Source organism: Oryzias latipes, chromosome 15 (assembly GCF_002234675.1).
Source record: "Oryzias latipes chromosome 15, ASM223467v1".
In the NCBI taxonomy this organism is placed as follows: Eukaryota; Metazoa; Chordata; class Actinopteri; order Beloniformes; family Adrianichthyidae; genus Oryzias; species Oryzias latipes.
In genome coordinates, this window is record NC_019873.2 from 1,302,075 (window position 1) to 1,320,639 (window position 18,565).

The 18,565-nt window shown below is 42.5% G+C and overlaps 1 protein-coding gene across 1 annotated transcript; it reads right to left on the minus strand.

Moving 5' to 3' along the window:
• Positions 1-3,126: 3,126 nt before the first annotated feature.
• Positions 3,127-17,947, minus strand: LOC101173191 (gap junction alpha-5 protein). The gene is made up of 7 exons (XM_011493013.3): positions 17,681-17,947; positions 9,505-9,604; positions 8,755-8,919; positions 6,046-6,318; positions 5,712-5,777; positions 5,488-5,636; positions 3,127-4,416 (listed from the first exon to the last, which is right to left on the minus strand). The coding sequence occupies exons 2-7, from the start codon at positions 9,571-9,573 to the stop codon at positions 3,951-3,953; spliced, it is 1,188 nt and encodes a 395-aa protein (XP_011491315.1). The 5' UTR covers positions 9,574-9,604; positions 17,681-17,947; the 3' UTR covers positions 3,127-3,950.
• Positions 17,948-18,565: the final 618 nt, after the last annotated feature.

The window sequence follows — 18,565 nt, forward strand, 5'->3', positions numbered from 1 at the left end:
CCGCTCTCGCCCCTCTGGCTCTTCTTATCTCGCCTCTCTTACACCCCTTGAGGGAGATGCCAGGGAGGAGCGCTTCGTGCCCCTTGACCCAGGACCCGAGCTCTGCGTCCGGGTTCGGGTGCTGGTGGACCGTGTGAACCGTGCCTCAGAGTCCGAGCAGAGCAGCCGGATTTATTAATGTGTGTTTGAGGGGAGGGGAGGATGCTTTGTTACGTGTGCGTTTTGTTGTTTGTTATGTGTGGGAGACTTGGATGGACTGTGATCCGTCCCGCCGCTCTGGGTTAGCAGCTGCCGGCTTCAGGAGAGCCGCCAGCACACACAGCAGCTTTGGGGCAGTGTGTGAACTTAGAGCAGAAGTGCCTCTTAGCGCTAAGAAACCGTTCAACAATCACGTGGATTTGTGTTTCCAGTTGTGTCCCGACAAAATAAAGGCTGATGTTATTCCCACATATTTACGTGCAGCCAGGATGCAGACTGCAGCGTTTACCGCATGGATTAAATTTTATGTTCATAGATAGGCTAAATGTTGTTAGCGTGTGTTAGCCTCTCATAACACTGGCTTCTTCCAGCTCCGTTCTTTCACAAAAAAGCACTGACCACACGGATTAAATATAAAATGATGAGCGAACAGGCGCTTCATAATATTCATAACATTAATAAAAGCCCGTTTGGAAGATCGTCTCGTATATTACAGAGCATAAATGTATATGACAGCTGTTTGTTTACAACGGGACTCATTTCCTTTTTCCGGTATTTTCAACACTACTGGGCATGCCCAAATGATTTATTCCGACCAAAAGTGTGACCATGTGAATGTTTGTTTTCTAATCGGAAAAAGGTTTTCTGATCCCATGTGCACGGTTGATTTTTAACCCGACAATTGATCTGATCAAGATATTTTGCCCATGTAACCGCGACTACTGTTGTGAATCAGATCCCCCTTTCTTGATAGTAGTGAAACTTGACAATAAACAGCCTGCCCAAAACTTCTTGAAATGGCGTAGCCACGGAGGCTGTAGGTGGTGTACCAGCTTCAAACTGCTCTTTTACCCCGAGTATTCGTATGTTGCAGCGACGTTGTTTTCCCTCCAGCTCTTCAGCTTTCTCCGTCAGGGTTGTCACAGTTGCTTTCAAGCTACATACTTCTTTCTCTAGGCCCACAACCCTGGTTAGTAAGTGTTAGTCACACTTTCCAGGTTATTTAGCTGCGCCTCGTTCTCTGCAATGCTACTTTCCAGTGGGCCTTTCATATCCCGGAGGTCCATCCGTACGCCATCCAGCTGCGCTCTGAAATCCTCAAGGAGTGAATCAATTTAGTCATTTTTGTCTTAAGTGAAGCGATCTTGGCCACCACAGTCCTTTGTGAGCTAGCTTAAACAGCCATTAGCTTGTTCGTGTCCGGAGATGTCATGGCGCTATTGGTAGCCTTAGCAGCATTCGACTTCTTGGTCCTTTCCGGCCAGACATCAGAAAAAAAGGTTGCTCATAAAGCTTCAGATCTTATATTAACGTTGTAGCTAATGATGGAGGACATCCAAAAGTCAGATTTCCAAGTGCTAATTTGAAGAATTGGTGTTTCCCTGCGGAGCAACAACGCAAAGCGTCTTTACGTGTCACTGCTCATGAGCGACCTCATCATTGTGAAAATTAAAAAAAAAATAGACTTATCTATGAGAATGTGCTTGTTTGGTTAGTTGATTCATAGATTTTTCTTTAAGAGCAATACTTCTAATTTTGGGCTTTAGTTTATTCCTCCCATGGCACACTACAGCGTCTCCAGCTTTGGAGAAGACGCGCTCACACAGGACAGGTGTGGCTGCATATGCAGACACTGGTTTACCAGCTTGTAAAGGTTGAGTAAACCGCAGCCCAAGTTGCCTAGTCTTTTGCTGTAGGATTGCTCAGAATTGTATTTTTTGACAAACCCAACCCCCGCAAAATTACTCCATACTTATTGTGTGTATGCTTTACAGCTAGAGTGAACCGTTCCATTTTTTAAGATGAAAAGTTTCCAGACAAACTGCCATCACTTGAACACAGAGTGAATGATTTTTTTATCAAAACGTAAGTAAATGCCCCTGGATTGGTAAAATGTGACTCTCAAACCTGTGGGGAAAACTCTTTTGCTCCAACAGGCCCTAGTCACTAAGTTCCCTCATTTCTCATTTTCCCGGCCATATTAATTCTGCTTGCTGCTTCTCACACCAAATCATATTCTTGACTTGCAATTGTGAGAACATACTTGAACCTACAGACATGACTCTTTCACACATTGTAGCCCAGGCTTGTGATTTGCACAATGATTCAGCTTTTTGTTTAAAAAAAAAAGCGTTTTAAAGAGAGGATCATTTGTTTGGTGGTAGTGCAAATTAAAGCCATGCTATTTGATAACTGGCTCCTCCTCCTACAGTAGGTTCCTGGCTGCCAGCTCGCCTCCCGGGAGCCGGCATAGTGATCAGGATTGCTCCAGCTCCATGGGCCTGTCCAGGCTGTACCCAACAGTAGCTGGGACAGGCTCCCGAAACCCAACTGCCCCGGAAGGGAAACAGCGAGTTAGGAAAATGGATGGTAGTTCAGAAGAACTGTTGGATCAATCCACCATGTTGGATGTGTATTCTACCCGCATAAATTTTTATGTGCCCAAAGTTGAGTCTCTGATTGGTTGGTCTGTTTGCTAAGTACCTTTTTCCCCCTGGCTATGGGGATTTTTGTCAATGAATTCTTTGAACTTTATGAATTTGTTCGAGTCCCTCCTCCTCCTGGGTCTACTCTGCCAGCCTACTGTAACAGAGGTAAAGTGAGAAACGTTGCATGTGCACAGTCTGACTGAGCAGTCAGACTGTACACGGGGGAAAGAGAAGAGAATCTGCTTGGTGTGAGGTTCCCAAGCATTCCAGTTATATATTCAGATGACCTTAGTGGAAATGTTCCCTTTCCAAAACTGGCCACTGGTCATGGGAACCAGTCCTGGCAGTAAACTGAACTGGCTGGTTTGATCGTTTATATTGTTGAGTAATAAAAGTGAAGCAGGCATGAACCAGCCTTTCTCCATCTTTTTTATCCCCTACTTGTCAGGTTAGTCTTTGTGACTTTTGCAGCGTTTGTGTTTAAAATACAGTAGACTACTTTCATCCAGGTGCATTTATTTCAGTGTGGAAAAATGATCCAGTTGTCCTCTAAATAATCCGTTTGTGAAAAACATGCAGAAGTAGTTAAAACCACAAGTGTTTCATGATTCTGACAACAGAAAATTCACTCTTCCAATTCATAGTTTCCTTTTATAGAAAGCATTAAAAAAAGAGGAAGACTTCACTTCTGTTTCCATCCAGGTTCTAGCAGTGATGCTTCAGACTCCACCCAAATGCAGAGATGTTTGAAACTATTATGATATCCATAGATCCTTGGAAAAAGATGCAGACTGTGAGTGACAGACATCAGACATGTACACCAGTAATTTATGGGACCTAAATGGGGCCTAGGTTTTCAGCTTGTTGCAGGTTCTGGGGATCCTACACTGAGTCAACTGAGCTATCCAGCAACACTGATTGTGATTGCTGAGTGTTAAGGTAAAAAACGCACATCTTGTTAGGACTTTAATGTTTTAAATCACTCCTGTCTGTTTCATGACCCGGGTGAGAATGTTGGTTTGGAGATTTTATTCATCTTGGCTCGTGTTTAATCTTCTGGAGTGGCTATGAACTGGGAGCGTCGTCTCTTCAGTCAGTATCCATGCAGGATAGTGGGCCTATTGACTTTGTTCAAATGTAAAACTTTGTTAAGGGCATTTCTAGATGTACAACAACAGAGATTCTCTCAGTCCATCAATTGTGGCTGCAAAAACAAGAGTATCCCTTTCTGTCAAGAAGGATCTGAAAGTTTTGCAAGCAGCTAAAAATAAGTCTGTGCATTCTTATGTGTAACTCATGTAAAAATTCATCTGTGTTTCATCTCTAAACAGAGAGATCATCGGCTCTAGTTCGGCTGCTCGTGCCACTGGCTTTGCTGAAGCGCCGTTTGTCCTTCACCAGCAGCCCGTCTGGGCTGCAGTTCTGGATCTGAAGGCAGTTGTTGTCCCTGCTTTCAGGGCTGTAGCATTTAGAGTCAGACTTCAAGTAAACGCCATCCTGGATCTGACCATTTTGAGCACTCTGCCATTCAGGGGAGTAATAGCTCATCTGTAGGAAGTTTGCCTCTTCCACTGCAGCAACTATTTTGTTCTTCTCTGTGACCGTGTTCTCAGAGTTCTGCTGGTGGACCAGCAGGTGGCTGGGGAATGGGAGCGACAGGAAGGGCGAAGAGCCCGTCACACACTGGTTGAAATCTGGAGGTGGGGAGGACGGTGGAAGTGGAGACATGGAGAGGTGTCGTGGTGAAGAGGTGTTAGCTGAAGAGGCAGCCCTCTTACAGAGAAGATACCTGCAGGGAAGAGGTGCAGCCGGTTAGCCCACAAAACGCTTAGAGAGTTTGTTCGTTTATAACATGTAAAAGGCGCAGATAAGCAGGTTTTTTCTTTCATTTCCCCTGTATTAGAACTGTGCAAGATTTTAGTTTTGTTTTTGTTGTTTGGGGAAATGAAAAAAATATAAAGTAAAAAAAATTATTTAAAAGGAAGCACTTTGTCTATTATACCATGAATATCTACTTGTTTCTGAAATAAACTGGCCTGTGATGTCAGCTGTAGAAACTTACTTTTGCAAAGCAGGATGAGTAAGTTTTCAGGAGTATGATTTCTGACACAGAACCAAAGGGCAAACTGAATTCTGATGGAAACAAGTACAAATGTTTTCTGCTTTTTTTGGCCACCAGCTTAGTGAACATGTCAACATGGAGCAGTCATCCTTTAATAGTTGAAATTTAGAGAATGTTTATTTAATGCCAGACCACCAAGTAAATCAATGCAACTGTGAGAAAATAGAAAGCAGAGAAGGATCAAACCAACATGTTGTGAGACAAAATAGATGTGTTAGCATCTGAAACAAGAGGAGAACAAAAGGAAGGCCAACAAACTGAAAATCACCACTATCCGTGCAGACAGAACAGACTCATTAGAAACTGGAACAATGAGCATAAAAAGACAAACACAAAGTCATCTGTTAGAGGGGAAGAGAAGACAGTCATAGAAGATCCTTATTTTGAGACGGTCGGGTGAAAGGCAGGTGGAAAAGTCAGAGGTGTTTATGCATTTTCAATCCAATCTTGCTTGAATAACCTTTTTATTGTTTGAACCTTGTCCTCTTGTCCTTGACAATTGATGGGTGATGGAGGGGTCTGAAATCTCTAAACATGTATCCTAAGATGAGCCTCAGCAGTCATAGCCTGCAAAGTTGTGTTTTGTTTTCAGGGCAATTGTGCATTTTTCTGTGCTGATGTGGATCTCCATAAAGCCTTTTTCTTTATTGTCTTTGTTGACATTTGAAATCTCCTCTCTGGTTAAAGAAAATGTGTTGCTTTAAAGCAGAAAGGCTTTGACGTCTCAGATTTCTGTACCTGCAACAGTGTTTCCATGCCAAATGATGAAGCTCCATCACACTCAGGACCAGGGAGACAGCTGAGACAGCCAGCATGAACACAATGAAGATGTTTTTCTCAGTAGGTCTGGACACATAACAGTTGACTGTATGTGGACAAGGCCAGGCCTGAGCACAGAGGAGGGACGTCACTTCATGTTAGAATGGCTGTTGTTTCAAAAAAATGTGTGCGTCTTGGTTTACCTTGCAGACATAAAGAGGATTCAGAAAAATGCCGTACATGATGTACTGGAGACACAGAAACACAACCTGCACGGAGAAAGTCACTTTTTATGATTAGCAAGTGAGTTGTGTTCTTTTATCTTAAAACCATTTATCCTTTTCACTGCCTTTAATCATCCATTTGTGGGAATTTTATAATAAGCTTTGGTATTTTAGAACAATATCCCATATAATGTGGGAGAAGTGATGTTAAACCATCTGAGGTATTTTCCTTGAAACTTTTTTAATACTGTGTGTGTGTGTTAAGTGTGTGCTTGTGCATGTGTGTGTGCTGTTGACGAGCTGCTGCGTGTACCTCCATGACGCTGCGGATCAGGATACTCAGCACATACGTCTTGAGCAGCGCTCCTCTCAGCCGTATTCGGCCCACGGGTGGCCTTTCACCTTTCTCCTCGTCTTTTTCTCCTTTCCTTTCCACTTTTCCTCCTCCTCCTTGATCTTCCTCTTCCCCTCCCCCGTCTCTGTCATCCTCCTGTCTGGACCTCCTCTTCTCCTCTCTGCGCACAATGTGCATGGCATGGCCCACGTAGATCAGACTTGGCGTGGAAACAAACACAATCTGGAGCACCTGTGAGGACGATAAATCCATTTTAGTGGTTTAAATCGTTTCAGGATTGAAGGATCTCACAGAGAGACAAAAACAAAGAGTGAGTCGGGTTATGAGGCAGATGGGCTCCAAACTTGAGCCTGATTACATTGACTGTGTCTGAATTCCTTCACTACTCACTACATAGTGCACTATATAGTGCCTTTGCCATTTTCTAGTGCTGTCCTAATCTACAGTTCCAAAATCCAGTGCCCCAGAAATTTCCCAGAAGTCTCTGTGAAAAACCAATGTGGATTGATGCTTACTAGTTTGGCAAATATAGACCACAATGCATTGCGTCTGAACAATTTTTGCCAAAAGAATGCATTAAAATGTATTTTTTTAACAAACCATCAACATTTTCATCCTCAGAACTCAGTGATGATCATCGCAAAACGCTCACATCTGTTCTGGGTCAACTGGGTTCCCAATGGGAGCTCTGGTCCCCAGGCACCTGAACCCTGGACCCATCAGACGACCCCCACCGACCACCAAGAACCCCCAGCCACTTCCCACCAACAGGCCCCGCAGAGGAGCACAAAGGCCATCCACTCCCAATAGGTGACGGTGTTAATTACGGGGACCAGAGGTACTGAAGTTTTTTTATATTGTTTTTTAAGAAGTTGATGTTAACTCCAAGCTGATATGATCCAAAAGTAGGTTCTGGTATTGATTATAACTGATGCTGTTTTTACTCTTCCAGTTAACTAAGATTGTTTTTTTAGCTATGCAAAGGACAGGAAAGATGATGGATTTTGATCTTTCCTCTACACTGATGGCGCTCATATCACCAAGTATTCAGAGAGTCGGAGAAGCTGTGATAGCGATGTCTTACCAGGTTAACAGATCTACACGTAACTTCTGCCAAAACCATGAGACAGATGTGCAGAGCCACAGTGCATGCAAATAACTGTCTGGGGAACTGCTATTACAAAACCCACAAGTGTCTGATTCTCTGAGACCCACCTTGAACATCCTTTATCCAGAATAGTGAGTGCTATGAAGAGCTTTAAACTGAATCAAACTACTCTGGAGATTGAAGATTCTGAATTTTGGAGGAAAAGTACTACATCATCAGCATAATGAATAATTTTATAATGGATGTTTTTTGTTTTAACTCCTTCTTTTTTTTTCTTTTGTCTTTTAGCTGCCGCTAGAGGTTCAATAAATAAAGAAAAGAGAGAGGGGGACAGTGGACCCCCATGTCTGGTGCCTATTTGGAGGACAGACTTGTCAGAGGTTTGTTCTTTGGTTTTGACAAATGCACTTGTATTGTGATACATGCTTTTAATCCAACTAAAAAAAAAATGTACCAAACCCAATTTTTTCTAAAGTGGCAAGTAGAAACTTCCTATTCACCCTGTCAAATTTTTCAGCACTTTTGTAGCATCTAATGAGAGTGGCAAAGTCTATTAGAGTCTATCGAGCATTGTTTGTGGAGTGTTTTCCTTTAATAAATCCAGTTTGATCAGGGTGAATTATCTGGGGAGTGATCTTCTCTAGTCTCATGGCAAGACCTTCACATGTAATTTTAAGATCTGCATTACTCAGAGAGATGGAACGGTAGTTTGGAGGCAGGGTGGGATCTTTGTCTGGCTTAAGGAGGAGAATGATGTTGGCAGAGGTCATATTAGCTGGTAGTGAGTGGTGATCTTTAATAAATAAGACCATTGTATAAAAAATGGGTGCCAAGAGGTCCCAGAATTCACAGAAGTCTGTCTGTTTTTTAAGTTGAGGACCAAAGCTACTTTACTTTGTTCATCAGCCCATTCTCATTAACCCTTGAGCTATCTTAGATGACCCCCCCCTTGCATTGACGTGTTCTCCCTACCATGACAAAGGTGGATAAAGGTGGAAAGATTTCCTGTAATCCATGGACACCAGTGAAGATCACAAATCATTGAAGAAAAAAGGTTCAGAGCACTGTCTAGTGGGTCTAGATGACCCAACTCCCAATGTTACAGTGCCTAGGATAGCACAAGGGTTACAGACAAAAAAATGTCCTATAATTTGAAAATAAATACAGTTTATAACATGAAAAACAAGATTCAGCTAAAGTATCTTACATCTTTTATTTATCAGATCAACCAGGTTTTATTTGGATTCATTTTAACAGGCAGATTTGAGACAGACTCATGAAAAGTCTGGCACATCTTGGCAAAATGCGCAGCGAGTTGAACTACAATGAAGCAGTTTCCACTCTAAGCAAGAAGAGGTTGGAAACTGTGACGTTGGTTCTGCTGTCAGAAACACACAATTCAGCAGAACACCTATAGCACTGAAGAAGGACAATGACGACGGTTATTTCCAATTTTGAACCACATGGAAACAACTAGGCATGGAATTAAACCCCAGCGGCACATCATACCACTTTCAGTGTTTGCTTCTGTAAATGTTGCCTGTAGTGCCGCTCTTTACCCAGAATCGTATGTGTGCTATAGGGAAGGCTTCGTCGTAACAGACGTTCTCACAGCCAGGCTGCAGAGTATCACAGTTGAAATCTTCCTGCTCGTCTCCCCAGGATGACTCAGCTGCCGTCCCAAGAACCAAAATACGGAAGATAAACAGGATGGTCAGCCACACCTATCAGACAAGACACAGTAAATGATATCAGACTCCCACAAAACAGCAGGGGGAATTCCCCTCATTTCCCTCAGAGGTTAGAACAAATCTGCACGTTTGATGAATGAATAAACATAAAAAGATTTCAGTACTTATAGAAGATGGAAATCTGCTGAACTGACATGTGCTCTTTCTAAAATCATGTAACACCACAAAGTCGTAACCAGAAATAAATCCTAATGTATTACTTGCATTTTAAAACCTTTTAACTTGATTAGCCTCACTAGATGGTTTCCTGTAGTTTTGGGACTTTGTTGCTTAAAATCAAATGACTCTGGCTTCAAATGTACAAAATGCGTGACTTTAAATTCTCTCGGAGCTTTACAGATTTCAGGCTGAGGTCATTCTTAATCCAGGAGGGCCACAAAATAACTGATAGATTTGATTTAGCAGTCAGTGTCGCCAGTCCACTCTGTGTGTGGAGGGTGGCTCTTGAGGATGTGGGGTAGAAACCCCCTCCCTCCGCTGTGCTGACATCTTTAGGCATGGGGGCTTGGTGTGCAGGGGACCGTCTGCTAACACTCAGATGTGTGTGCGGTGTCATACTTTGCCCACAGAGGTCGAATGCTCCTGTACTTCCTCCAGGAAATTTCCCAGAAGGCTCCAGTCCGCCATGAGCTCAGTGCAGAAACTCTCAGGCTTTTCTCTGCAGGTGAAAGATCATCAGATGATTTTAAAGGGAGCTGCAACCAGCCTGCTTCAGTCACATTTACAATTTCTGGACTTTTTGTAGTGACAACATACAAAGATTTTCGTCATCATTTCATTGATTTTAAGTGATGGAGAAAACCGTCAGAATCTGCTTCCAAACAAAACCTACTTTTAGTTTATTTCAGTAACAGTTTCCCTCCAACTTGGTTATTTTCTCACATACACAGACATCCCTCAGTTCAGTGATTTTGTCCATTTACTTTAATTTATGATTAGTTCTTATCGTGACATTATGAAAACAGACAAAACGATGCAACAAGCCTCATGCACGTCGTTGTAAAACATCATGAATGGACCCTTAAACATTTCAAACATGTTTACTTTCAGACCAATGGGATTTTTCATAAGACGGCCAAAACACAGCAGTAAAGATTTGAAGTTTAGTACTTGAATCCTGAAAACAGTTTTCACATTTAAAACTTTTGCACTCTTCTTTTTTTGGACATTCTTGTTGCGACTGTTGGCTTTGTAACAAAAAGAAACAACCAAACAACAACAAAAATGGAGATTGAAACTTTGGAATCTGAAGCTTGTGTTGTTCTGCTGTACTCAACCATCAGCAGGAACTGCTGCAGTGACTCCGCCCCCCTGCCACATATGACAGTCAGGCTCAGTCAGATTCCTGCAAAAGTTTCCTCAACAGCCAACCTGCTGCATTTGCCTGGAACAACTTCAGGATCCCAGATTGTTTTCAAATTTGACCAGTTAAAGACTGAGGATGTGAAGGAGACCGAGACTTGTTCACTGTTCTCACGCCGCTGTGTCGGACCTCAACGCTTTCTGCAGCCACTTCAGTATACCATTCATTCAATCCATCCGTGTTCAGGCTGAAGTGCTATTTAACACTTCTGTTAGATGAAGGTTTTTGATAGATTATTCACAAAAGGTTGCATGACAGAGTAATGGACAACACTCCACCTCACAACATAAGGGTGCTGGTTCAAATCCCAGCTGGGACCTTTCTGTCTGAGGTTTGCATGTTCTCCTCATGCATGTATGGCTTTTCTCTGGGCACCCTTGTTTCCTACCAGTCAAAGAAACATGCTAGATTGGTTAATTGCTGACTAAATCAGGGGTTACCAAATCCAGGCCTCGAGGGACGATGTCCTGTGTTTTCCAACCATCCTGCCATTGAAACTCCTTATTGGCTAAATACACCTGTTCCAGGTAATCAGCAGCAGATGAGACAGGGTCTCTGGAAAAGCAGCAGGAGGCCGGCTCTCAAAGTCCTGAAGTTTGACACCCCTGCTCTAAATAGTCCCTGGGTGTGCCTGTGAGTGTGTGACCCTGCAATAGACTGGCAATCGGTTTAGGTTCAGGGTGTAGTTTTCTTTTGCCATATTGTGCTTCCTCTTTCACAGACTAACTGTTTTGTGGATTTTTTTCAGTGCAACTCTGAATGCTTTATTTTTGTTTTTTTTCAGCACACCGTGTTCTTTGTTCTGATTGGCAGTACAGCTTGTCAATCTCCTCTGTGCCGTGTCTGCTGTACTAAATGCATTCAGTTTGCCAAATCTGCATAATCTTTGATTGCAATCAAATCTTTGTTTTCATTCTATTACACTATACTTATTTTTCTATGAAGGTTTGAACTTTGAGAGATAATATAGGTGAGAAACGTGTAGAAAATGAGTAGTGAGATGTTTTACAACCTTAAAATATCTGTAATCTTACTTTGCAGATTTCACCTATCGCAGGTTATTCTTAGAACGTGACCCCCACAATAAATGAGGGATCACTGTTCACTGTAACCTGCCTTGGCCCAACAGTTGGCTTGGCTCCAGCAACCCTGTGACCTTATAAGGGATTCAGTGGGGATGGATGGATGGATGGATTAATGGATGGATGGAGTAATGGGTTTGGATTACTGAAAGGTTGTATTTACGTGAATTCTTTGATTCAAACGATCCAGGCCCTGATTGGCTCAAGTGTTTGAGACGATGCCTCTCCCAAAGGTAAGTTAATAGTAAAGTCTATCTCGCGTTAAGTAAGGGTTAATGGCCGACGAAGTGTGCATTATCGCTTTTTAACGCACGCCGTGGAAGCCTGAACTTTGCGAAGCGGTAGACAGTTGTCACAAATGTGAACTATTTGTTACGTGGTGCGGCGCACCACGTAACAAATAGTCCGGGTCGTGCCGTACCACCTCTGCAGTCAAGACTTGGTGATATAAAGCGATATATATATATGCTGATCTTTCCGATGGGTAGAACAAAGCATCAGTTGAGAGAGAAAATTCTCCTCTTACCACTTGTTTTTGTCCAAATAATAAAGGTTGTTTTAAAGAAGCAGTGATACAAAAGGCCCGGTGTGTACGGGCCTTTAGGCTGAATCTGAATTCCTCCCCTACAGCTTCTCTCTATCCCTCCAATTATTGGGGCACTTGGAGTGGTAGGGCTGTCCGAAATACATTTTCAGGGGTGTCGCGCTGTGCCGCGGAAGAGAAACGCATTTCTGTGGTGTGCTCTGAAGCACAGAAGTTTACATTTAAATGTAAGTTATGACTTTTTGTGTTAGCATGAACTTTTAAGGTACAAAACTGATGTTATGTATTTTCCAAGAGCTAGCAAGGCAAGGCAAGGCAAGGCAAGTTTATTTGTATAGCACAATTCGTACACAAAGTAATTCAAGGTGCTTCACAAAACAGAAAAATGCATTAAAATCACAATACATCATAGAAATAATCAACATAAAATTTACTTTAAAAGAAAAGAAGAAGAAAAAAAGATTTAAAAAGAAAGGAAGGAAAGAAAAGAAAAGTGCAGATAGGACCTTTCAGTCATATACACGGCTAAACAGAAATGTTTTAAGTCTAGATTTGAACATGAACACAGAAGAGGCCTGTCTTACGACTTCAGGGAGGCTGTTCCAGATTTTAGCTGCAGAATATTGAAACGCTGATTCCCCTTGTTTAGTTCTGACTCTGGGTATCAACAGGAGGCCGGTCCCTGAGGTCCTCAGAGTACGAGATGGTTCATATGGCACTAACATGTCAGAGATGTACTTTGGTGCGTGGCCATGGAGAGACTTGTACACAAGCAGAGCTGCTTTGAAGTCTATTCTTTGAGGTACAGGGAGCCAGTGCAAAGACCTGAGCACAGGACTAATGTGATCATACTTCCTGGTTCTGGTCAGGACTCGAGCAGCAGCATTCTGGATGTACTGAAGCTGTTTTACAGCTCGTTTGGACAGGCCGGTGAGCAGGCCGTTACAGTAGTCTAACCTACTGGAGACAAATGCATGAATAAGTATCTCCAGGTCTGGCTTTGACACTATGTTTTTGATTTTGGCAATGTTTTTCAGATGGTAAAATGCCGCTGATGTTACTGACTTGATATGGCTGTTAAAGTTCAGGTCAGAGTCCATGATTACCCCTAGATTTCTGACTTGATTTGAGGGTTTAAGAGACAGAGAATGAAGGTAGCTGCTGACACTTTCTCTTTGTTTCTGTGGGCCAAAAACAATAACTTCGGTCTTGTCTGAGTTTAGCTGGAGAAAGTTGTCCTGCATCCACGCGCTGATCTGTTGGAGGCAGTGGCTGAGTGAATCCACTGGCCCATATTCACCTGTTGTCAGTGACACATAGATCTGAGTATCATCTGCATAGTTGTGATAAGAAATGTTATTACTGCGTATTAACTGCCCTAGTGGCAGCATGTAGAGGTTGAACAGAAGGGGTCCCAGGATCGATCCCTGGGGCACACCACAATTCAAGCCCATGTAGTCTGAGACACAACTCCCAATTTCAACAAAATATTTCCTGTCTTCTAGATAAGACTTGAGCCAACTTTGGGCAGATCCAGAGATGCCAACCCAGTCTTGGAGTCTGTGCAAAAGGATCCCATGATCAACAGTATCAAAGGCAGCGCTCAGGTCTAGTAGGATCAAGACAGAGACTTTTCCATCATCAGTGTTCAGGCGGATGTCATTGGTTACCTTGATAAGAGCAGTTTCTGTGCTATGATGGGGTCTAAAACCTGACTGGAAAACATCAAACGAATTGTTTAATAAGAGAAAGTCAGTGAGCTGTTGGTAGACAACTTTTTCAAGGACTTTTCCTAAAAATGGCAGATTAGAGATAGGTTAGATAGATTAGAGATAGGTCTGTAATTTAATTATTCAGTACAGTGGGATCAAGACCGCTCTTTTTCAGGAGGGGTTTAATGACTGCAGTTTTTAAGGCCTCTGGAAATATTCCAGATTGAAGAGACATGTTAACTATTTGAGTAATTGATGGCAACACACTGTTCAAGACAGACTTTAGAAATCTAGTGGGTAACACATCAAGGCAGCATGTAGACGAGCTCAGACGGGTGATGGTCTCTTGGACAGTTTGGTCAGTGACAGGTACAAAGTGAGTCAGCTTAGAGTGAGTAGGTGGCCGTTGGATAGTTATATGTGTTGTGGAGTTGATGGCTTTTTTAATGCCCTGAACCTTGTCATTGAAAAATACAGCAAACTCATTACATTTGGGTGTACAAACCAGTTCTATTGGTAGCTGGGTTGGAGGGTTAGTTAATCTGTTAACTGTTGTGAACAGGATACGAGAGTTGCTGCTGCAACTTCCAATTATTTCAGAGAAGTACCTTTCCCTTGTTCTGCATAAGATCTGGTTGTAAGCGTACAACTCCCCCTTATACATTTCATAATGAACCTGGAGTTTTGACTTGCGCCACTTTCGCTCAGCTCTGCGGCACTGTTGTTTCTGTGCCCTGACTAGATCATCATTCCTCCAGGGAGCTTTCTGTCTATGCTTTCTCAATTTAACTTTCATAGGGGCAATGGCATCCAGAACATTCAAGATGCTAGAAGTAACAGAATTCAGCATTTCATCAACATTGGCACCAGAGACGTTTTCAGGGTTTATCATTTCTACAAACTGTGCCCTAGTGCTCTCATTTATTTGTCTCCCCTGGACAACTGCAGGGCCAGGCGGTGGTTTGGGAGCAACAGACAGGTCAAAGAATACACAGAAATGATCAGAGAGGGCGACATCAACCACACTGACATTGTAAATATTAACCCCCTTTGTGATGAGCAGGTCCAGAGTGTGCCCTCTGCTGTGGGTGGGGCAACTCACATGCTGAATTAGACCAAAGGTTTCAAGGACAGCATTGAGCTCTTTTGCATTTCTGTCATTGACATTATCAACATGAACATTAAAATCACCTGTAATGACTAGACCATCAAAGTCTGTGCACACAACTGAGAGCATTTCAGTGAAATCATCAATAAAACTTTGGCTGTGCTGAGGAGGTTTGTACATAACTATGCAGAGTAAGGGAGGAGTTTGTTTTAGCTCAATCTTAAAGGACACATACTCAAATGATGAAAACACACCAAATGATAGTCTGCGGGTTGCAATATTATCTCTAAACAGTGCAGAAACGCCTCCACCCTTTTTATTTTCTCGTATTTCCGATTCATGTTTGTAGTTGGGGGGAGTTGATTCGACTAGAACTATGTTTCCTGTGTTTTTGTCAAGCCATGTTTCAGTTAAAAACATAAAATCAAGATTAAAAGAAGAGATAAGATCATTGATCAAAAATGATTTGTTGCATAAAGATCTGACATTGAGTGCAGCAAGTTTGAGCTTAGTTTCCTTGGGACTGGTCAAAACCTTCTTGCAAGGGATGTGAACTAGATTTCTTTGATTGGACAATCTAACTGCCCTTTTTTGCATTCTACGTGGTGCAACTACAGGTATAGCACCAGAAGGAAGCTAACGTAGTTGACCGGTGACTCTTGATGACATCATCCAGTGGGAGTAACGTCTGAATTGGGAGACACTATTTTTTCATAACTCTCCGTCTAGAGGGCTAAATGTAGGGTAGGGAGAAGCCGGAGGGGAAGAATTCGAATTCCGTCTTAGTTTAGCTCCACTCTCTGTTCCCACAACCCCCCTCCCTCCACCCCCCGTCTCAGGGGAAGGAAAACCAGCCTGCTGTAAACACAGCTACTGATAACACACGCACATACACATCTACACAAAGATATACACACACAGCCACACACATACATAAATACATACACACAGATATACACACTAACACACACATTCATACATGGATGGCAGCTCCACTGCCGAGCACTGGCTACAACCTGTAACCACTAGGAGCGTTTTTCGGTTCATTGAAGGGTCCATGGACACTTGGACACATGGGCAAGCAGGGCAGGAACCAAACCTACAATCTTCTGATCAGAGGTCAACTGCTCTACCCATGAACTGCAGCTGTGGCTGCTTTATTAACCCTTGTGCTATCTTAGATGACCCCCCCCCTTCCATTGACGTGTTCTCCCTACCATGACAAAGGTGGATAAAGGTGGAAAGATTTCATGTAATCCATGGACACCAGTGAAGATCACAAATCATTGAAGAAAAAAGGTTCAGAGCACTGTCTAGATGACCCAACTCCCATTGGTAAAGTGCCTAGGATAGAACAAGGGTTAAAAATATTTGTAGATGTTTTATACTATGGACATTGTCCATTCTGATCATCCTCTGTCAGACAAATAGATCCATGTTCGTCTTTGTTTTCCTCGTCTGAGCTGGAATCTGGATCCAAACTCTACGGCTGGAAAGCTACAATGTTGCTCACGATTCAGGGGGGAATTTCCGATGAACTCCTGCTGCTCTGCAGAAACTATGTCCTAGAAAAAACACCTCTGGTTTTCTGATTTTGCCCTTAAAACAGCACAAACATCATTAAAAGACCACTAGGAACGCTTAGAAAATATGTCAAAATATGATTGGAGTGAAACTTTAAAAAAGGCTAAAATTCGGACTTTGGTCCATTCTGAACCTGCTATGATTTTAAAAAGATGCTGGCATGAGATTTGAAACACAATCAGTAGTTGGCAAATATGATGTTTATTAATTTGTAAGCTGGACTCTGAAAGAGTCTGTCCAGCCAAAATCATCACCTCACATCACTGGTGCATTGATCTTTTTTTTATATATAAATGTGGAAGAGACTGGAGTTCATATCAGTGCAGAAACACTCACTTGTTTTCTTCAAGACTCAAACTTTCAGAAAAAAACTTTTCAGAATAAAATTTCAGAAAAGGAGGAAAAAAGTCAAATTTTTGTGGTTCATCCTAATCAGAGTTTCTTCAAGTGCCCATCCCTTCCTGTTTTTGTGCAACCCTGGGGCTTTAAACAAATGTGTGTGTGTATGTGTATGTGTATGTTCACAAGTGTTTCTAACATCATTAATAACAATATTACTTCCCTGTAAAGACTTTCTCCTGACCTTTGCTTGAGTGTGTATTCATCGCCCAGAATTGTTCTGCATCCTGTCCAAACCTGACACACACAGAAACACACACACCTAACCACACGGGCACTCACACACACACACACATACACAAGCAGACGTAGAAATAAGGCAGACAAACACACACAAGGACATACTCACACAAAGACACATAGAAACAGACAGACAGACAGACAGACACACGGACACACACACACACTCACACACAAACATACATAGAAATAAACAGTCACACACACAAACACAATGGATCTGTTTGATTCCTTTGGCTCTGAAATCATTTAAAAAAAGAAACAGATGAACCTCATGATCCAAAATTTCATGAAATGTGACTTTTTAAGGTCTGAAGCCCAAATGATCTAGAAGTAACTAAATGTTTGTCTGAAACAGCAGTAAAAATGTTGACATTAAAACTCACTTTACGTTTTCTTCTTCCCTCTAATGCATGAAAACCAAACTCAACGTCTTCACTTCAAATTCCGACCACAGTCTCAGCTTCTTTTCTTTTTCATGTTCTCACAGGATTCTGTTCTTCAGAGTATCTAGACCTTGATGGTTCATCCAGCAGAGGCTGGATGCTCATCCCAACTGAGTTATGGTACTTTCATTGTGTAAAAAAGTTGTCTTTTTTTAAATGCAGGAGTTGAAATATTTTTGGTTTTGAAATTCCTGGTTTGTTTCTGATCATTTAAGATAAATTGATGATTTTTTTTAATGTTCTTTGAGTCTTTTACCTGATCTCAAATGTGGAGGAGAGCGGCTGCAGTGTGAAGAAAGGTCTGCAGTGTTGGATGGCTTTCTGTCTCTGGAACAGCCTTTGAGCAAGGCACAGACTCCCTTTCAGAAAGGATGGCCCAGAAAAATGAAGTCCTGATCCGATGTCCCAGTTCAGTTTTGGGCAGAGAACGAAGTACAGGCAGAGCGGGTCCCGCAGCAGACGGAGGAGAGCAGCAGGGGGGGTCCAGAGGTCTGAACTGAAGTGAATGTGAGGGAGGCTGGAGTTTATGCCCACCCCTCTTCCCCTTCTGCCTCTCCTTCATCCACATCTCTAGAGGAAGTGGGCCTGGTGCCTCACTGCCTGTTATTCAACACTAATGTACGTTTGTTTGTGGCGTCTGGCATAGAAAGGAAGTCTCATATTGTAAAAAGACACAATGGTTCAACTCCCTAATTCCACATTCCAGCATGTCAGAATGTCCTTCCCCATGTGTCCGTCTCACCAGCAGAACCGTCCAAACAGAAACGGCGCTTCTTCTATGAAGCTAAAACCTGCAAAGATGTCAGTGATACTGAAAGTGGAAGAAAGGGTTTTAATGTTCCAAAAATCCCTCAGATCCTGCATGACTTGATTGGGGAAAAAAATCACTGAAGTCTAAAAATGTGACAAAAGAACTGAAGACTATGAACGTAATCACAACAGAGAGGACAAAATGGCGCTCAACTAAGCAGAGATAATTGTCAAACGTGTGTTTATCTGAGCTGAAATGGCCTAGAAATGCTGGGGAAAAAGACCTTCAATTTGAAGGCGTGCATCTGACAATCGGCCTAGTGGGCTTTGCTAAGATCGATGAGAGACCAAACGTGGGGGTTATGCACATGATAAACCAGATAAACCAAGG

Coding starts and splice junctions, on each gene's coding strand:
- LOC101173191 (XM_011493013.3), bottom strand. CDS start 9,573: ATGGCGGACTGGAGCCTTCTGGGAAATTTCCTGGAGGAAGTACAGGAG. Junction 6,319..8,754: donor TAGCACACATACGATTCTGG/GTAAAGAGCGGC, acceptor TCGTCCTCACAG/GTGCTCCAGATTGTGTTTGT. Junction 5,637..5,711: donor ATCCTCTTTATGTCTGCAAG/GTAAACCAAGAC, acceptor CTCTGTGCTCAG/GCCTGGCCTTGTCCACATAC.